General features: G+C 36.2%; 1 protein-coding gene across 1 annotated transcript in view; it reads right to left on the reverse strand.

Annotated features, from left to right (window-relative positions):
• Positions 1-18,192, reverse strand: part of TRHDE (thyrotropin releasing hormone degrading enzyme) — a 412,025-nt gene that overhangs the window by 171,830 nt on the left and 222,003 nt on the right. The window contains exons 4-5 of the mRNA XM_007195005.2: positions 8,150-8,304; positions 5,254-5,367 (exon numbers count right to left, since the gene is read on the reverse strand). Coding sequence (XP_007195067.2) covers positions 5,254-5,367; positions 8,150-8,304 — 269 coding nt within the window. The remainder of the gene's footprint in view (positions 1-5,253; positions 5,368-8,149; positions 8,305-18,192) is intronic.

An 18,192-nucleotide genomic window follows, 5' to 3' on the forward strand; every position in this document is an offset into this window, starting at 1 on the left:
AGGGAAGAGTAAAGGGAGAGCATAAAGAAGAAGTCTATTTTGAAGACCGTGACCCCCAGGAGACCCAAGCGAGCACTCCTACTTTTCTTCTAGTCTTTCAATGTAAATGTCACTTTTAAGCTACTGAGAAGGATCAAAAATACCACAGACCCTTGGGACTAGCCATAAGAAGCTTTTAAAAGGTTCACATTCAATATGTCAGTCATCTGAGAATAAAATATCATCTACCAGTTGAAAACAATTGGATCACCTTCTAATTTACTGATTTCTCAGGAGTAGAATACTATATGTGGATTTTTTTATCATAATAGACAATATACAACTCTATGGAAAATCACATATATATGATGTATGTGTATATACATATACACATTTATTTGGTATTCAGTATTTATAAAGTAAGATTCTAAAATAAATATTTAATTTCCAAATGGTCTATCTTTGACACCATAGCCCTCCTGGGCAAATATATTTTGATATTGATGAATCACAGGCAATAGTACCAATGTACCAACTACTGTCAAAATGTATATTAACTAACTTTGAAAAGCATGTGAAAGCTTTTTTCCCTACAGACATTAAATCAAAGATGGACTTAAGACATGAATAGCTGAACAAGTAAAATATTAACCAAAACAATGTTTTCTCTCTCTAATTTTCTATTTTTCCTTCTCTTGAGTAGTAGAGTGTTTATTATTGTTTAGAATAATTAAGCAGTATATCTTTACATTTAAACTGGAAAAAAAATTGAATTCAATAAACTCTGTATCTATTTCAGTTTACCAATGATTTTCTCAACTTCTTTTTTGAATAAAAACAAAATAATCTAAGAAGTAAAGGTAATTTTATTGCAATGCCTATTAAATTTAGCAGGCAATTTTTGTTGGAGCACATTAAAATGATACTGAGTCTAATGGCAGAATTCACTTTTACTATTTTAGTCCTGCCCATGATAAAAACAATTGAGAACATTTATCAAAGTTTTGGGCAATACACTTTGAGATATCCTAAGTATTTAGCATAATGAAGTTTAGTTGCACGATTCTCTATTAATAGTAATCTTTATGCCCAGGTATGTGCCCTCATAAAAATTTAGGAAGAATTCCCAGTCTGCAGAATTTATCAGTGCATAAAGTTATTGCTGTGTAAACCTCCTTAGCATCCCAAATCATTTAATAAAAGAGCATACACTCGGGCTTCCCTGGTGGCGCAGTGGTTGAGAGTCTGCCTGCCAATGCAGGGGACACGGGTTCGAGCCCTGGTCTGGGAGGATCCCACATGCCGCGGAGCAACTGGGCCCGTGAGCCACAATTACTGAGCCTGCGCGTCTGGAGCCTGTGCTCCGCAACAAGAGAGGCCGCGATGGTGAGAGGCCCGCGCACCGCGATGAAGAGTGGTCCCCACTTGCCACAACTAGAGAAAGCCCTCGCACAGAAATGAAGACGCAACACAGTCATACATAAATAAATAAATAAATGAACGTGAATTTCTTTAAAAAAAAAAAAAAAAAAAAGAACATACACTCATGTTGAATAATTCTCATTATAGCAAGTACGTCCTTACAAGGCTACATTCAGGAAATTAAAGGTTACACCTATCATATAGATACAAATTATAGTGAAAACCTGTGCAATATGCACAAGGGATATGATTTTGCCTGCATCGGCACCAGGTCTGTAAAATAAGGAGTTCTTCATGGTATCATTTTACTATTCATCCTTTTCCTGTATTAAAGCTCTTTTATCATAGACTTTTTCAAACTTAAATGATAAAGAATTGTTGAAGAATAGTAACTAGGCAGCATGAGTCTCTTCTTTTCTCTCTTTGGATGGCCATCAACAGCATACTGTAACTTAATCATCCAATAATGTTGTCATTAACAACCAACTTTTATCAAACAACATCAAGCAAAAGGACTACTCAACCTATGAAATCTAACCCCAGCCCTGAGCTGAAGAAGTTGCTTCTGCTGATCTTGACACTTCTGTTTGATGAATGAAACATGATATAAGGCTTATGTTCCTATAGAATAGTCCACATTGCCAATATAGATAAGCATTGATTTGGGGAGACTAAGTCTAGATACAAAGATTACAGAAAACTTTTTGTAATCTATACATAATTGTTAGAAATCTAGGGTGTCAAAATAGATCGCTAGGGTTGGAAATGTTAGGGTATTTAAACATAAAATCAATGCCCCTTTGTAATGGAGCATTTATTATTTTCCAGGTCCATGATACCTACTCACATTTGTATAGCGGTTCATGCATTTCAAAGACCTCAAAAGTTATTTTATCTTCACAAAAATTATGTGTGCTTACCAAGTCAGTATAATCGCCCCCATTTCTCAAATATTAAGGGTGAGTCAAAGAAGTGAAATGCCTTTCTTGGAATCTGAATTTCTTCTTGCCTATCCATTTCCTGACCTTATATCATACTACCTGTAAAGGCTCATATCTATAAAATGGTATACTTGATCAGTTTACTGGGGAACAAAATTTTATAGTAGTTTTTATTCCATGTAGTGTTTTTAATGTAAAAACTGATTATTGCTTTAGCAGAAACTGACTGTAAACACATGCACACATATATATACAACCTAAGATTTTACTAACAGTTAAGCAGGCTACACAAGTATACTATCCTAAATCAGAACAAGAGCTTCCTTAACAATACAGTGTAATTCTGGGCTTCCCTATTGCTATTCCATCGAAGGTAGACTGTCATAGTAATCTCCCTAGCAAACTGAAATTGCATTTCAGTGCTTGAGCCTTGGTGTCTAAAAATAATTAAAGCACTGTTTTTGACATTAGAGGCAAAAGAGGTCAGCTTCCTGAATTTCTTTACTTCTGACACAAGCCTGACTTCTGGTTTTTCTAATTTAGGCAAAGTTCTAGTGAAGCCCAAGCCTTGTTCTCCTAGGTGAGGTTTTGTGCTTATCACAACAGTACGAGTTACTGCTAACACAGCCATCACTCTGTGTTCTTCCTAGTATTTCTTTCACTCTTTTGCTGATGCCATTATGAAAAATAGTGCTGACACAGACTTAAAGTCACTTAATATCGTTTCTTACTTATGTGGCTTAGTCCTAAAATGTTGTTTGCAAAGAAGATATTAACGATCCTTGGAGGAGAATTTGTTTAGAGTCTCTTCTTATAGGTTTTATAAATTTAGTATATTGAGGTACTCTACAACCTAAATTGAAAAAACTACTAAAAAAGCAAAAGCAGCCAATGATCAGACAGTATTTGTAATCTTTAAAATCCAAACATAAGGAGACAAAATAATATAACCTGTTTTCACTATTGCCTAATTAATTGTGATGGACCTTATTCTTTCATTTCTTAGTTTAATCCATCATTAATTCCTATTTTTGATGATAACATATGGATTAATATCCTACCAGCCCAAGGTTTTTATACTTCCAGTGCATGGTATGTATTCTGTTAAGGACAAAGTCTCAGATGTGTTATTTACACTCTATATTCATTTTCAATATTTCTTATAAAAATGTTCTCCATTTATAACTTAACTGATAAAGATAATGAAGGAATATACAAAATTATTCAAAGACAAAATCCAGTATGAGGACATTGAAACTTGGGATTCACTGCCATGCTAAAACCATCAAAAGCTGTCAGTTTTCACCTCTAGTATAATTCTGTTGATTCCTTTTTAACCTAAGATGTATTTTTATAATGATGAATAGAAAGGATTTTGTCATAGATAGCTGAATGAGCTGAAAAAAAAAGAAAAACTTACCTATATGAGTAATATGCCATTTGTAATACTAACATCTTTTAGTATTGAAACATAATAGAATTATAAATCAGTAATAATCCACAACATAGTGAAAACTAAATGATAATTTTAAACAAATTTGGTTGAAAGTCAACTAAAAACCAAAAGATAGTTTTACGAATATTAAAATATCCTTAAACATTTCAGTTTTCAAATGTCATATTTGTTTAAAAATTACTTAATTAATATTGATGGTATTGATGATTTTTCTTCAAAGTTCTTTAAAGGCATTTTTAATTAATTTTAATGCCATAATAAAAGAGTTCAAATAAGATTTTTTAAATTGTATAATATATACATGCATACCTAGATACATAAGGCTAAGTAAAATTAACTCACACATTTGTGCAAATGAACCATGCTGCCTTTATAAAATATAAGCAAAACTGGATAATTCAAACATATCAATATGATATTACAATTGTAACATTTCTTCTGAGATATGTAAGATCACCTTTCTTACTCAGCAGGAGTTGGCTGAATTTATGGTAGAGAAGTTATATCATGACTTACAGACATCTTTATATTTTACCTTGGTTTAAATACTATTCAGATCATACTTGTAATCATGACAGATAACTAGATAATCACATAATAATTTAAACATCAAAAAAGAGTGGTGTGAAATAAATATATATTATCACTCATGCTATGTCACAGGTGAAAGCTTTTGAGCTTCTGGAAGTTGACAAATGTCAGTACTTTGCAACTTTTACATAGTGCCACTTAAAATAAATTTAAAATTCAAGTTCCAAAACAACATATACCCTGGGTTCTATTCCATAATAACATAGTCACTTACTGATTAATGGAAGCTTATACCAAATGAAAAACTTACATTAAATGACATATAGAAATCATACCCTCCCTCCACTTTTTCTTCTAGGATGTTCTAGAACATCACTGCTTAAGGTACAACAAATCCTACTTCAGGTTCTGACGTACAGGTATGGGTATAACGTGTACAACTCTTTATAGTAACCTCTTATTAAATCATTTAATCCTAAAGTAAAAACAGCAATAATGCATCAAAAATTTTCGCTAATTTTTGAGTTCATCACATTGAAGAAATATTAAGTTCTCATTTTTCTATATATTGAAACATCCTATACACTTAAAATATAACTTATTGATTACTGTTACCTTCTCTATTTTAAGGGATAATTTATCTTTGTTTTCAAATACTGCAATCTAAAATATTTCTAGTTAGAAAACTTGTACCATTTTGAAATCAGCGTATAACCAATCAGATTCTATTTAGTTCTAATAAACAAAAATCTTTTGGAATACTACTGTTTACATTTTGGGTTACTTTTCCTTTATTGGATAGCTAATTTTTTTTTTTCATGCATCGGTTGGTATTTTCAGTCACGTCTGATGATAAGATAAGCCCAATGTAACACAGGATCAACCTTTCACTTAGAGTTCCAAACAATTAAAAAGTGCACTTACCATGTTCCAGCCGGGGTAGAGGTAGTCTGTACCAACAAACTCAAAGTAGTGAGCAAATCCCTCCTTCAGCCACACGTCTTCCCACCACACAGGAGTCACGAGGTCACCAAACCACTGCCGTGACAAAGGAATGGGCATCAGATAAAATCGCATCTATCCCAGAATTATTTTATCTAAAATTAAATGTATTAAACTATGATTATCACAACTGGAATTCATTCCCCAATTGATTTTGTGATCTTAAAATACGTTGTGGCAACACCATTGATTTATTTGACTACTTGGATGACACTAATTTTCTATAAATGCATTCAGGGAAGAACAAAAATAAAATGTTCAAGGAACACAACAAGAAAATTTAACCTGGAGAAGAAAGGGCTCAGGGTAAAAAAACTGACAACAGCTGTCTTCAAATATTTGAAGACCTAGTATATAGAAGAAGAAAAGGCTTGCATCTTATGGCCCTACAGGGGACAAATCAGTACTAATGGATGGAAATTAGGGTTGTAGATTGGTAGACATTGCTAAAAATGCAGGAGACCCTCTAACAGACTGAAATGGATGAAGATGGAAAATACTACCTCGAGAAGTGGTGAGCTCATCACAGGAAGTACTGAAGCAGCGCCTTCCAGTGGCAGAGGCAATTCACAGACGACATTGGCTGACTGAAGGAACTAATAAGGGCTTTAAGATGCTCGTGCACACCTGACTCTCCATGATTCTATGATAATGAGGGTTGGACCAAAAAAATCTCTAAGATCCCTTCAGGAAAATAATGTTGTAATTTATAATTGGTGTTTTGATTAGATCAGGATACATTACTCTGAAATCCTTGCTGAGTTCACCAAAGCTTAAAGGAATTCTTTTTTCATTAAAAAACAAAACAAACAAAAAAAAAACATTATATACGGGAACTATCCTACAGACTTGGGATTTAATGATGAGAAGTCAGACAATGTCCCTTCTCAGGCAGCTGACACTTTATTGTGGAGGAAGGGACAATGAGGTGAGATAGAAAATAAAAAATAAGCAAATGAAAAATACAATTTCAGATCTTATTAAAGTGTGATAGGAATGGGGGACGGGTCACTTTAGACTGTAAAAACAAAAAGATTCTCTCTAAGCAGATGACATTTGAGCTCAGACTTTAATGATAAGGAGCCATGAGAAAGCCTTAGGCAAGAGGATTATAGGCATTTGTAAGTAACCCTTAGTGTGAAGACTCTAAGTGGGAGTGAGTTATTTAAGAAGCAGAAGGAAAAGGCAGTCAGACAAGTATCAGATCATAGCTTTACAGCTTTAGGAGCTAGAGGAAAGAGCTTGGCGGCTGAGCATTTCAATATTAATAAAGTATCACTTACTCAAGAGGATCTCTAATAGAAATACAAATAAGAGATAACTCTGAATATGCTGATGACCACAAAACAAATGATATTTAAAACATTTTCTGTTCTTGATCAGAAAGTAATGTTTCTTCTCCCTTAAATTGAAAGCCTGTCTTAAGAATTGTGGCAATAAATAGGTGAGGAGAAACGGTAATGTAGAAAATAATTTGGCAATGATAGTGGAAATTATTATGTGTTTCTCCCAGCTTCTGGCTCATTTCCTCATAGTAAGTAGCCGAGCACCACTAAGCTAGAACAAGAAAGTAACTGAGAATCTGGAACAAATGAAATCCAGTTCTAGAAACAATTATCATCAGTGTGTTCTTATTTCAACAGAACTCTACATGTAACTCGTTTCTAGGAACGTTCAAAAAGGACATTGATTTGCGTCAAAGAATTGTATGTTTAGCTGGAAACCATTTTTAGCACAATAGAGGAGCCCTGGTTATCTCTGCAATGGATCCCCTTAAGTCTCTGCAGCAAGGAACACATGCCCAAGCTGACCAGCATGACAGGTACAAACATCTACAGGTTCACTGCAAAAGGCTGACACATAGGTAAATGGTCATATGGCCTAGAACAATTTATCACGAAGTCCCTATTCATGTATTATCATTTAGCTGTTCAGCCTCTTTTACTGACAACGTTTTCCACCTCACTCTTTCCTAAGGTTTTCAAGCTTTTTAAAAAGATTTTGGGTTGGTAACAAATTGAAGTTGTACAGTATCACACTGAGATTTCTGGTGTTTCCACTTAAAAACTATCCATAGTTTCTGGTAATCAGGACAAGGATTGCTTTTTATTAGCACGAACGTTTATTTTCAGTTTTTTTTTCACTAGAATCAAGATTCTAATAAGCATTGTGAAATCTCTGTAATACCTTCTGCTCATTGTAAGAAAGTACATAAAATCAAAATGAAATTAATTTTATCTTAGCTTCACGAGAAAGCTGGCTAATTTACATATGAATTTCTAAACATGCCAAGACAAAAAAATATCAATCATTTGAGAACAAAGAGGCTGTCGCGGAGTTAGTGAAAGACTTCCTAAGTGTCTGTGTGATGGGAGAAGGGGAATAACAAATTGATTTCAGCAAAAGCAAATTTTGACATGTACACAGAACTCAGCTGCATCTTTCAGCAATGCAATAAATCATTGCCATCACTGCACTCACCATATATACACACCAATCATCACAAGAAAATAGAGCAAGGTTGACAAAGAATAGTGAGTGGATAGGGTCTCCAAAGAGGCTGCTGGGTAGCAGTGCCATCTCACTCCTCCACTAAACTGAATGACAGTTACTTATTCAATACGATCCGTGTGTTTGCCTTCGTTTGTGCCGTCATTTGAGAAGGACAACCTATCTTCCAAAAAGAACTACACGGTGCTCTATACAATTAAAACTTAATTGGGAGGAGAATAATTTAGCTCCTAATCTAAGTATTTGAAATCATTCTACGTTCTCGATAGTTTGCAATTATACTTACACCTGATCCTTTTTCTCATACCTGGTGACATATCTCATGAACAATGACCATGGTGACATCCAGCAAATAAGAAATAGATGAAACACTGGGATCCAGCAGTATTCTTTGTTCCACAAAAATACTTAGTCCCCAGTTCTCCATAGCAGCATACGGGTGCTTAGGCACAGCTAAAAGATCTAGAAATAGAATAAAACAATTCCAAAGGCTTTAACAAACATGTCAGATTCTAAATTCATATCCGACAAAAGTCCAGAAATCCTAATTAGAAGAAATACTTGCTCTTTCTCAGTAATTTTTTTTTCTAAATTAAACTACCTGCCATTTCTACGTGACAGCAGAAATATAGGCTATCACTGTCAATGCTGGCCATATCCATCCATCACAGTCCATTTTCAGACCCAGTGCGGTAGGAGGTTGGAAGTATCAGCACCAGTATTGATGGGCCTATCCTAATAAGTTGCAGAAAGTCAAGGAAACCAAATGCAGCAGGAATCTACAGAGTCAAAAGGCATTGTGCCTTCTAATGAAAATATATTCAGCTCAGTGCAGTAAATGCTGTACTCTTGCTTTTACCACAATATTGTTCAAAAGAAAATGTCTCACATCAGTTTAAAAATCTGACATGTCATATTTCTAATTGCTTAATTCTAATGTATTTTTTGAGTTCTGTTAAAAATAAAATATTACATGTAAATATAGCTCAGATAGAGAAAACTAAAAAAGTAGATGTAGTGTCAAAAGGACTATTGAGGGAACCTGCAGACTCTGGTTCTGGTCCTGTCTCCACCATTAATTAAATATATGACATCAGTAAATCACTTTAATTTCTCAAGACCACAATTCTCTCACCTATAAAATAAGGTTATTGGACATCATGATCTCTAAAATCCCTTCCAGTTCCGAAAATCTATGATTAGATGATTCTAAGATTTGTGCTTATTTTAAAAGGTTGTAGAGGTATTATCAACGTTTGCCTAAGGTGACACAGTAAGTACATGCTTTGATGCACTCCCTCTGCTCAAACACATAGCAATGATAAGTAAAATATTAAAAGGAAAAACTGCAAATCATCTCCAGGCTTGAAAATAAACCTCTATAAACCTCTCCATGGACCAGAAATGGTACATAAATGCAAAGCAGTGATTGCATGTGAAGCCGCAGGCAGTGGCATTTGGGAACTGGATCCAGCAGGGTCCACCGGAGCCAAAGGCATCTAAGCCAAGCTGACAACTTGTTGCCAGGGGCTGAGGTAGGGCATGCACGTGCAGAAGCACTGAATATAGCTGGTGCTCAATGCTGCTTGGGTAAGCTAGCAAGCGGCAATGTAAGGATTCGAACCCAGGCAACCTGGCTCCACTTCCCCATGTAAACCCTGGACTAACTCCCTAGGATGCTAAGAAAATAATGGTACAAAAATGTTTCCTGCAGTATTCTTCGTAAGAGTGAAAAGAGAAAACGACAAGCCTTCCACCAAGATAACTGACAAAGAAACTGTGAAATAATTCTAAAAAGGAATACCATACAACCACTGAAATAGTCTTACCACTAGATTCTAACACTACATGTATCAACACGGATAATCTGAAAAACATAATGTTGAGGGAACAAATAAGGTGTAGAATGACCCTTACCATATACTACTTAAAAACAAGCAGAATAGTACCATAGATTGCAAATGGATACTCACACATTCACACATATACTCAGACAGATAGTCATGGTAAAATGCACACACAATCACACACATATAGGAATGATAAACACCAGATTCAGAATTATGATTGCTTCAGAAAAGAAAGAAGGAAGAAGGAATGAGGGACAGTCTCTTAGGTTCCTGGAGCCAATTTCAACATGTGTGCATGTGGGGTGGGGACGTGGGAGGGTTTGTCCCACACCATCTATAAGTAATTCTTGGATTCCAACAGAGTGACCCAGTATTCAACTCAATTCCAATACCATCTACCCAAAGAATCAGATTCCACAGGTTAAGGGTTCAGTCCTACAACACTGCACTCTCCATCCCTACTTCAAAAGCCAGTCCCAAGCCCAGGTTGTTACCTGTGCTTCTGACCTATGGACTAAAGATAAGTCAAGTATGGCCCCTGTATCCACTACACGGAAACATGACAGCTTAACAGAAAAAATAAATAAAGAATAAAAAGTCCTGTGAAAGAGAGAGAAAACAGATTTAGTTGGAGAAGTTCTTGAAAGAGATAGTATCTGAGTTGGACTTCCAAAGATAAATAGGATTTCGACAGGCAGACAGAGGTACTATATGCATTCATTTATGCAAGTATGTATTTATTGAGCATCTCTTTTGCTCAATACAAGCATTGTTTGTTCTGTCATCCAAGCTCCTTGCTCCCTGCTCTCATGGCACTTATATTTATTTGTGGGTGCGCATAGGAAGAGGAGGTTAATTAACAAGTAATAAATGAATGAAAGAAATTTAGTAAATGATAAATGCTACCAAAAAATAATAGAGTAAGACAGTGATTGACTGGTAAGGTGAAATGGGTGGAGTGTGGTCAAAGCAGGCATCTCTAAGGTAATCACATCTCACCTGAGATGTGAATAATGGTTGAAGCTAGCTGTCTGAAGATCTGTGGAAGTATTGATATATTGTTCTAAGAAGAGGGGACAAAAAATGCACAGGCCCTAAGGAGGAAATGAGACTAGCATATTGGACAGAATGAAGGTTGGTGTGGCTGAAGCATATAAAGGAGAAGAGTATAGATGTGAGAGTTATACAGAGTGCAAGTACATAACAAACAGACATACTTCTGCTTAAGATTTTACCTTGAGACCTTCCTTAAATGTGAACAAACTAGGCAATAGAACAACATTGCGCCAACTCTGCCTGCCACCAGCAGATGGCAATAGCAGTAGCAGGTCTGGGGCCATTTACTTGTAGGAACACGGGGACTTATGAACAAGCCTGTTGCAAAACAGAGGCACTTCTGTTTGCTGAAGTTCTCCAAGAGCCGAGAGTAGTCAGGTCCCCAAGACTAAGTCAACAAATCAGGCCTCACACTGGGATATGGAGTGGCTCAAACGGCACAGAGAGAAAATTCCAGGCATGGGCCAGAGGCGAGTCTAAGAGTTTGGAATAAAGAAGGTACAGCCAGGGGCAGTCATCAGACAGCAAAAACCTGACTAGCAGCCTAAGGAGGTGTGGTGAGGGGGCAGCTGAAGGTTGGTGCCAATGATCTCAGGCAATGGTGACCTAAGTAGGCAGCTGATGACAGGTTGGTTTCCAGAGGTCTAAGGGCAGAGAAGTCAGACCCGAGTAAAGAAGCTGTACTTCAACCAGACCAATACTCTTTTTTTTTTTTTTTTCACACACACACACTGTATTTTATTTTTCCAAGAGATAAATAGACTGACACCAAGCATTGTACATGGATGACCACAACAAAAGCAACAATGATTGCAATTACCAAACATGAAACACACTCATACTATGCCATAATATTGACATTCAGTCCAGTAATCCTCCACTGTAACAGCTCCTTTACTTTGCAGTGAAAATTGATTTGTATATTCTTTGCCTCTGAGTCCTTGTGGGATTTTTTTTTTTTAATTCAGACAGAAAGTCACAAAAATTATACTCATCCTCATCAGTTCACTCAGTCCCATGTAATTAATTTTTTTTTTCATCTTGATCTTTTGTTAGCACTTTTATGAGTTCATCAGTTTTTCATTAGAGTTCTGAAAATGCTTATTCATTCAGTTCAGCAGTACAGTCAGTTACCAGAAACCTGTACTCAGACAAAGACTCTTGAGCAAATGGAGTCAGATTCAGATAAAGTGATTGAGAACAGAGTAAAACACAGAGGGATCAAGCACAGGAGGCAGCTTCTCAGATGTTCACAGGCTTTACAAAAAATACAGGGAACCATGTCTATGGCTGGCAGAAGGAAAAAAAAAAAAAAGAAAATTTAAAAAATTAGATTACGCTACTACAGACATAATAACCTTCTATCAAAGTACTGAAGAAACTTGGATTTTGTTCTAACAACTATTGAGGGATAATTTAACTGTGTCTCTCTGCTCTATACCTTTATCTCATAAACAGTTCTATATTTTAAGAACACCTTCAGGAAGCATATATCCACATAAAGACTTGTACACAAATGTTCATAACAGTTTACTTCCAATACGCCCAAACTGGAAATAATTCCAATGTCCATCAATAGATGAATGGATAATGTGTGGTATATCCATACAATAAAATGCTGTTCAGCAATAAAAAGAAATGAGCTATCAATACTTGCAACAACATGAATGAGCCCCAGAATAGTTATACTGAGTAAAAAGGAAGAAAAAATATATATGTTGTATGATTCATATCACTTACATAAAATTTTAGAAAATGCAAATTAATCTATAATGTCAAAAAGAAGATCAGTAGTCACCTGGGGACACAGATAGGAGGGATTAAAAATAGCAACAGGAAAGAATGTCTCTATGTGTATAACTGAGTCACTTTGCTGTACAGTAGAGATTGGCACAGCATTGTAAATCACCTATACTTCGATTAAAAAAATAAATAAAAAAAATAGCAACAGGAAACTTTTGGGGGTGATGGATACGCTCATTATGGTGATGATTTCATGGGTGTATACATATGTTAAAACATCAGATTTTACACTTCACATAAGTGCAGCATACTGTATGTCACTATACCTCAATGAAGCTGTTAATATCTTCAGTAACTGAAATATTCTTTTGCTTAACTTTGAAGATAATAAGATTTATTTACACTGAATTAAATTGTTTCAATTTTTGCAAAATAATTTGTCATGAGGCTATATGCATTAACCTGTGCAACCACAACTCTTTAATATGCCTTGAAAACAGAAGTAAGAAAACTCAAATGTTTCAGAGTCAAATTTACTTGGAAATTTAAAGAAAATCCTGGTTAAAATTATGCATAGGAGTCTGCTCCCAATTAATTACGCTAGTCCTAAAACTATAGGCACATAACAAATATTCATATAATATTAGTGAATGTGATTACATAAATCACCATAAAAATCTGACTTTCTCTACTTGTTCCCTTCAGTGCACTAGAATTTACCTTCTATCTTTAACACTATGTTGAAACAGCTCTCGCTAACTAAGAGCACAAAATCTCATGGAGACCTCTGAGTTCTTACTTTTTTGATACTGCTGAGATTTATCACACTGCTAATTAGGGTCTGTCATAGAAAGATATCCGTGTTTCTCCTCCACTTCTCAGATTAGCCTTTCTTCTTGTTGTTTTTGTTCTTGTTTGTTTGTTTTATTTTCTTGTCATCTGATTTTTGAAAACCAGAGTTCTAGGATTTCCATCTCTGTGTGTGTGTGTGTATGTGTTTTAACTCATTCTACTAGTTTTCTTTGAGTGTTCTCACCCACTCCAATGTCATCTGTCACCACCCACATGCCCAGATAGCTCTCTTTGAGCTCCAGAGGAAAATACCTAAGCACCTTAGTAGTAGACTGTTAATTGATAGTCCCCCCTCCACAGCTACTAATGTACTATTCCTTCTAGAATAATCCTCTCCCCTGTAATCTGGCTTAAACCTTAAGAAAGCTTTGCAGCTTCCTCTTTTGGACTCTGGGGAAGGTCAGTCACCAAGAAAAATGTCCCACTACCCTAACAACACCATGCTAAAAGGAACCCTGAAACCACGTGGAAATGTTCAAAGAATCATCAAGCAGGGTCTCATAATACATACAAACCGAAATCCAGTCTCCAGCATTAGGGGCAATGTTCTGATGTATAACTTCATAAACTAGAAATAGACTTTAATGTATTCTACATTATTAAATAATCACTAGCAAAAAAAAAAAAAAAACCATGTGCAATATCAGGCCTCTCCTCCCTGCCACAGTCAGATTCTGAGCTCACAGATCAGCAGAGTTCGTTGTCCAGAATCATTTCCCCTCTGATGACAAGTCATGCTGAATATAGCTTACAACTAGTTTTGCCTGATGTCACAAACCAAACAGATACGTAACCATTACCAAGTTCCATCCAAGAAAGAACGTGAAATTCTGCAGTTCTGGTCACCAGTTCCATGGTTTCACTGTTTGCCGTGTGAAGTGCTCTTCTGCTCCTTTAAACTTCTCTGCTAAGTATCACTCAGAGGCACTCCCTCCAGATTGACAGACACATTCTGAACCTTGCCCTGGTTCTTCCACCCCAGATCTATCCTGCTCTCAAATCCCCAGACTTACACACTAACTCTTCCTTCTGTTTCCTTCACCCTTTAAATTTCAGCCTCAATACTCTCTTCCATGCTGTGTCCTAGCAGCACCTCAATCACAATCCACGTTACCTTCCCAGCACTGCAACCCTGCCCTTCTTGGCAGAGGGCAGTAGACACAGCAGTTAAAAGTTGGAGCTTTAGAGTCCACACTGCTTGGGATCCAAACCCAGGTCTAACATTTACTGGCTACGGAACTTCAAACAAATTGTTCAATCTCTCTCAGCTTCCATCCCCTCATTGAAAAAGCGGGGATAACTTCCTTGCAGGTTGTTGTGAAGATTCAATGAGATGGTCCGTTTAAAGCACTTAGTCCTAAGCACAAAACATGATAAATCAATGCCATCGCTATTTGGGATCTTTCCAGTTCATCCTCACCTTGGGGAATCAGATTCATGACAGGCCTTAGCTTGAGAGAGGAGGAATCTTGTCTTCTAACAAAGATGAAATGTTGGCTAATGTGTTATGCTAGGCATTCTGATTTCTGAATTGAAAATGTTGCTTATGATGTAACGCAATACAGGACTTACCTAAGAACAAACTATAAAAAGAAAGTCATAGGACATTCCCATTTTATTATTCAGGGACCCTAAATAAGTTTTAAAGGTATAGCAGGTTAAAAAAAAAAAGTTGTGTTTTGATTATGCCATGACTGGCACTTGAAGATACTATTTACATAAGCAGTCATGCTTAAGTATTAAAAACTAAATCTCCTTGCTCTGACAATTACCACATGTGACTAGTATAAATATAAATTGCATTTGAAATAGTAATATTGACAAGATAAAGTTCATAGAAGTCATCTATTACTGGTATTTATAAAATGAGAACCAATGTTTTCCTTTCAAGTGAATATTCTGAAGTTGTTTTTCCTCACAAACAGATTAGGTACTGAATGGCTGTTTTTAAGTTCATTTGACAAAGAGGAGTTGAAGCTTTGCTATCCTTGGATACATTTCCACCAAATTTAAGACCCATATGGGAAAAGAATCTAAAAAGGAGTGGATATATGTATATGTATAACTGATTCACTTTGCTGTACACCTGAAACTAACACAACATTGTAAATCAACTATACTCCAATAAAAATTTTAAAAAAAGAGTGAATCGGTCCTTCAAAGCTTTAAAACAGAACACACTTTCTCCTGATGGACTTTCTATTTGGGCATATTTCCATCAAAAAAGATTAGTTTCAGCTACATACTTTAGCCTGTAACAGAATTTTCATCAGTACCACTTGTATTCACAAGCTTAGCATTTAAGTTCTCAAACTCCTAGCATTCTCCTGAATTAGCATTAGGCCATAATATGCACTCAATGTTTTTGCTGATGCTCCTGCACACACTCAAAAGACTTTTTTTTTTTTTTCATTTCTGCAATCACTTTTCCTCGACACTTCCTGATTACTGTCAATTGCAAAGGAGGAACACTTTTCATGGTTTGTCTAATTCCTTTTTTCCCTGAAAAAGAATTTTTATGCCAAAGGACTTATCCCATATGCACAAGGAACGTTTGTCATTTTCTCACCCATTTAATTTTTAAAATTAGCTCTACTTTGATTGCCATCATCACATTTTGCATCTTCTCTCAAGCACTTTCAAAACTTACGGTCTTCACTTTAATGGACATGATTAGGCATAAACATCAAAAACACACTAAATGATTCCTATCGCCATCATTTGGTGACAGGCCAACTTGACTAATGCTTGTTATATAACAAAGATTTGGTGTTATCTAAGAGAATGTAGGTTGTAAGTAAGGTTCCTTTCTATGAAGGTTTCGTTTACTATATTTTTTCATTTATTCCTAAAATACTTATTCATTACCTAACATAGGCCAGACTGATCCGAACACTGGATAAGACACAGTCCCATTAAACCCTCATGGAGTTTAAAAACCAATGGGGAATACAAACAAGTTTAAAAGTATACATATTATAGACACACATGAAGGAAACCGTAGGGTAGTACATGCGCTAACCTGAGTACATGGTATGATGGAAGCAGCACAGAGCAGAGACTAAGAACATGGGCTGTGAGGTCAGGTAGCCCAGGTTCAAAACTCCATCCTGCTACTTAGCAGGCTTGTTACTTATCATTTCTGCCCCTCATTTTCCTTACCTGTAGAAAGAAGATGATTATAATTGCTACTATTTCACAGCGTTACTGCGAGGGCTATTGTTGGAACACAACTCTCAAGTATCTTTCACATTTCTGTATGTCTTAAGAGCACAGATACTGACTGGTTTTTGTTCCAGACTATCTTTTTAAGGATATTTGTATAGAAAAAACAGAGATAGTGTCCTCTGAAAAGCAAAGGACAGGAGTACATACCATAATTTATAAAATAACTAGATCCCTCAGGGTCAGAGTTCCTCACCTATTATATAATCCATTGCGTATGCAGGTATCACCTGGACCTCTTTGCGTTGCTCTTGGGAATTGGGGCTCAGGGAACTGGCTCAAAAAATGTTGATACTCTGGCTACTGCTATAGCTAAAGGAATGAAGTTTTATTGTCTCTAATCCCAGAGTTTCATGTCTTCCACCAAGTTTCAAGAAACAATGACAGGCTGACTTGTCAAGCTTGCAAATAGGGTAAGATAAAATCTCAGACTCTTCTCAGTTCTTGACAACTATGAGTGAGATGCTTGGAACAATACCTAGTTCTCAATAGCTGTTAGCTATTGTAGACAAAAAGCCCCTCCAAAGATGTCCATGCCCTCATTCCCAGAACCTGTAGATATATTAGATTACTTGGCAAAGGGGAATTAAGGCCACAAATGGAATTAAGGTTGCTAATCAGCTGACCTTAAAATGGGAGAGTATCCTGGATTATCCAGGTGGACTCAGTATAATCACAAGGGTCCTGAAAAGCAGGAGGCAGAAGAGTCAGTGTCAGAGTGAGGAAATGAGAGAAAGACCCTGGAGGCCATTGCTAGCCTTGAAGATGGAAGGGTGTTACAAGCCAAGGAACATGGGGCTTCTAGAAATTAGAAACGGCAAGAAAATTTAGAGATTCTCCCCTAAAGAAAAGACTTTAGTGAGAGCAGTGTCAACCTGCCAACCTACAGAACTGTAAGATAATAAATTTATGTTGTTTTAAGCCACTATGGATGTGGTAATTTATTACAGCATCAATAAGAAACTAATAGAGTATTATCATCATCATCATCATCATTACCTTTATCACTTTTACTATATTGGTAAATATGCTATATTACTATAATATTACTGTATTATATTACTATAATATATTACTACAACAATGTTACTATATTACTGTCATTATTACCATATAAAAGAGGTCCCAAATCTTAACCTAAGAACTGGGAGAGGCTTCCTGGAGAAAGTCAGTTGTGAGATTTATTCAGTTAGCTGGAGGGAAAGTATATTTCAGGCTAAGGGTGTCTGCAAACAAGTGAGAGAGAACATGGAACTTGCAGTAAACAAAAACTGGATCAATATGGCTGAAGCATATAGTGACAAATCCTGTATGGGACGTGCTGAGTTTGAGCTGCCTCTGGAACATCCAAATAGAGATATCCAGTAAGAGGCTGAATATAGAGGTCTGATGTGTTGGGGAGAGGTTTGGGCTGGGGGAACAGATTTAAGAAGTCATCAGCATGTATATAGTAGACTATGACCCATGCTGAGCATAGAAAAAGACTAAGATATCTGAGGAGCACTGAGATTTAAGAAACAGGCAGAAGAAGGGGGCAAATGAAGCAGGCCCACAAAGGATACTAACAGGCACTGTCATAAGAGGTGGGGGGAAGCCAGAAATGTGACATCACATCATTCTACAG

This window comes from Balaenoptera acutorostrata, chromosome 11 (genome assembly GCF_949987535.1).
Source record: "Balaenoptera acutorostrata chromosome 11, mBalAcu1.1, whole genome shotgun sequence".
Classification (NCBI taxonomy): Eukaryota; Metazoa; Chordata; class Mammalia; order Artiodactyla; family Balaenopteridae; genus Balaenoptera; species Balaenoptera acutorostrata.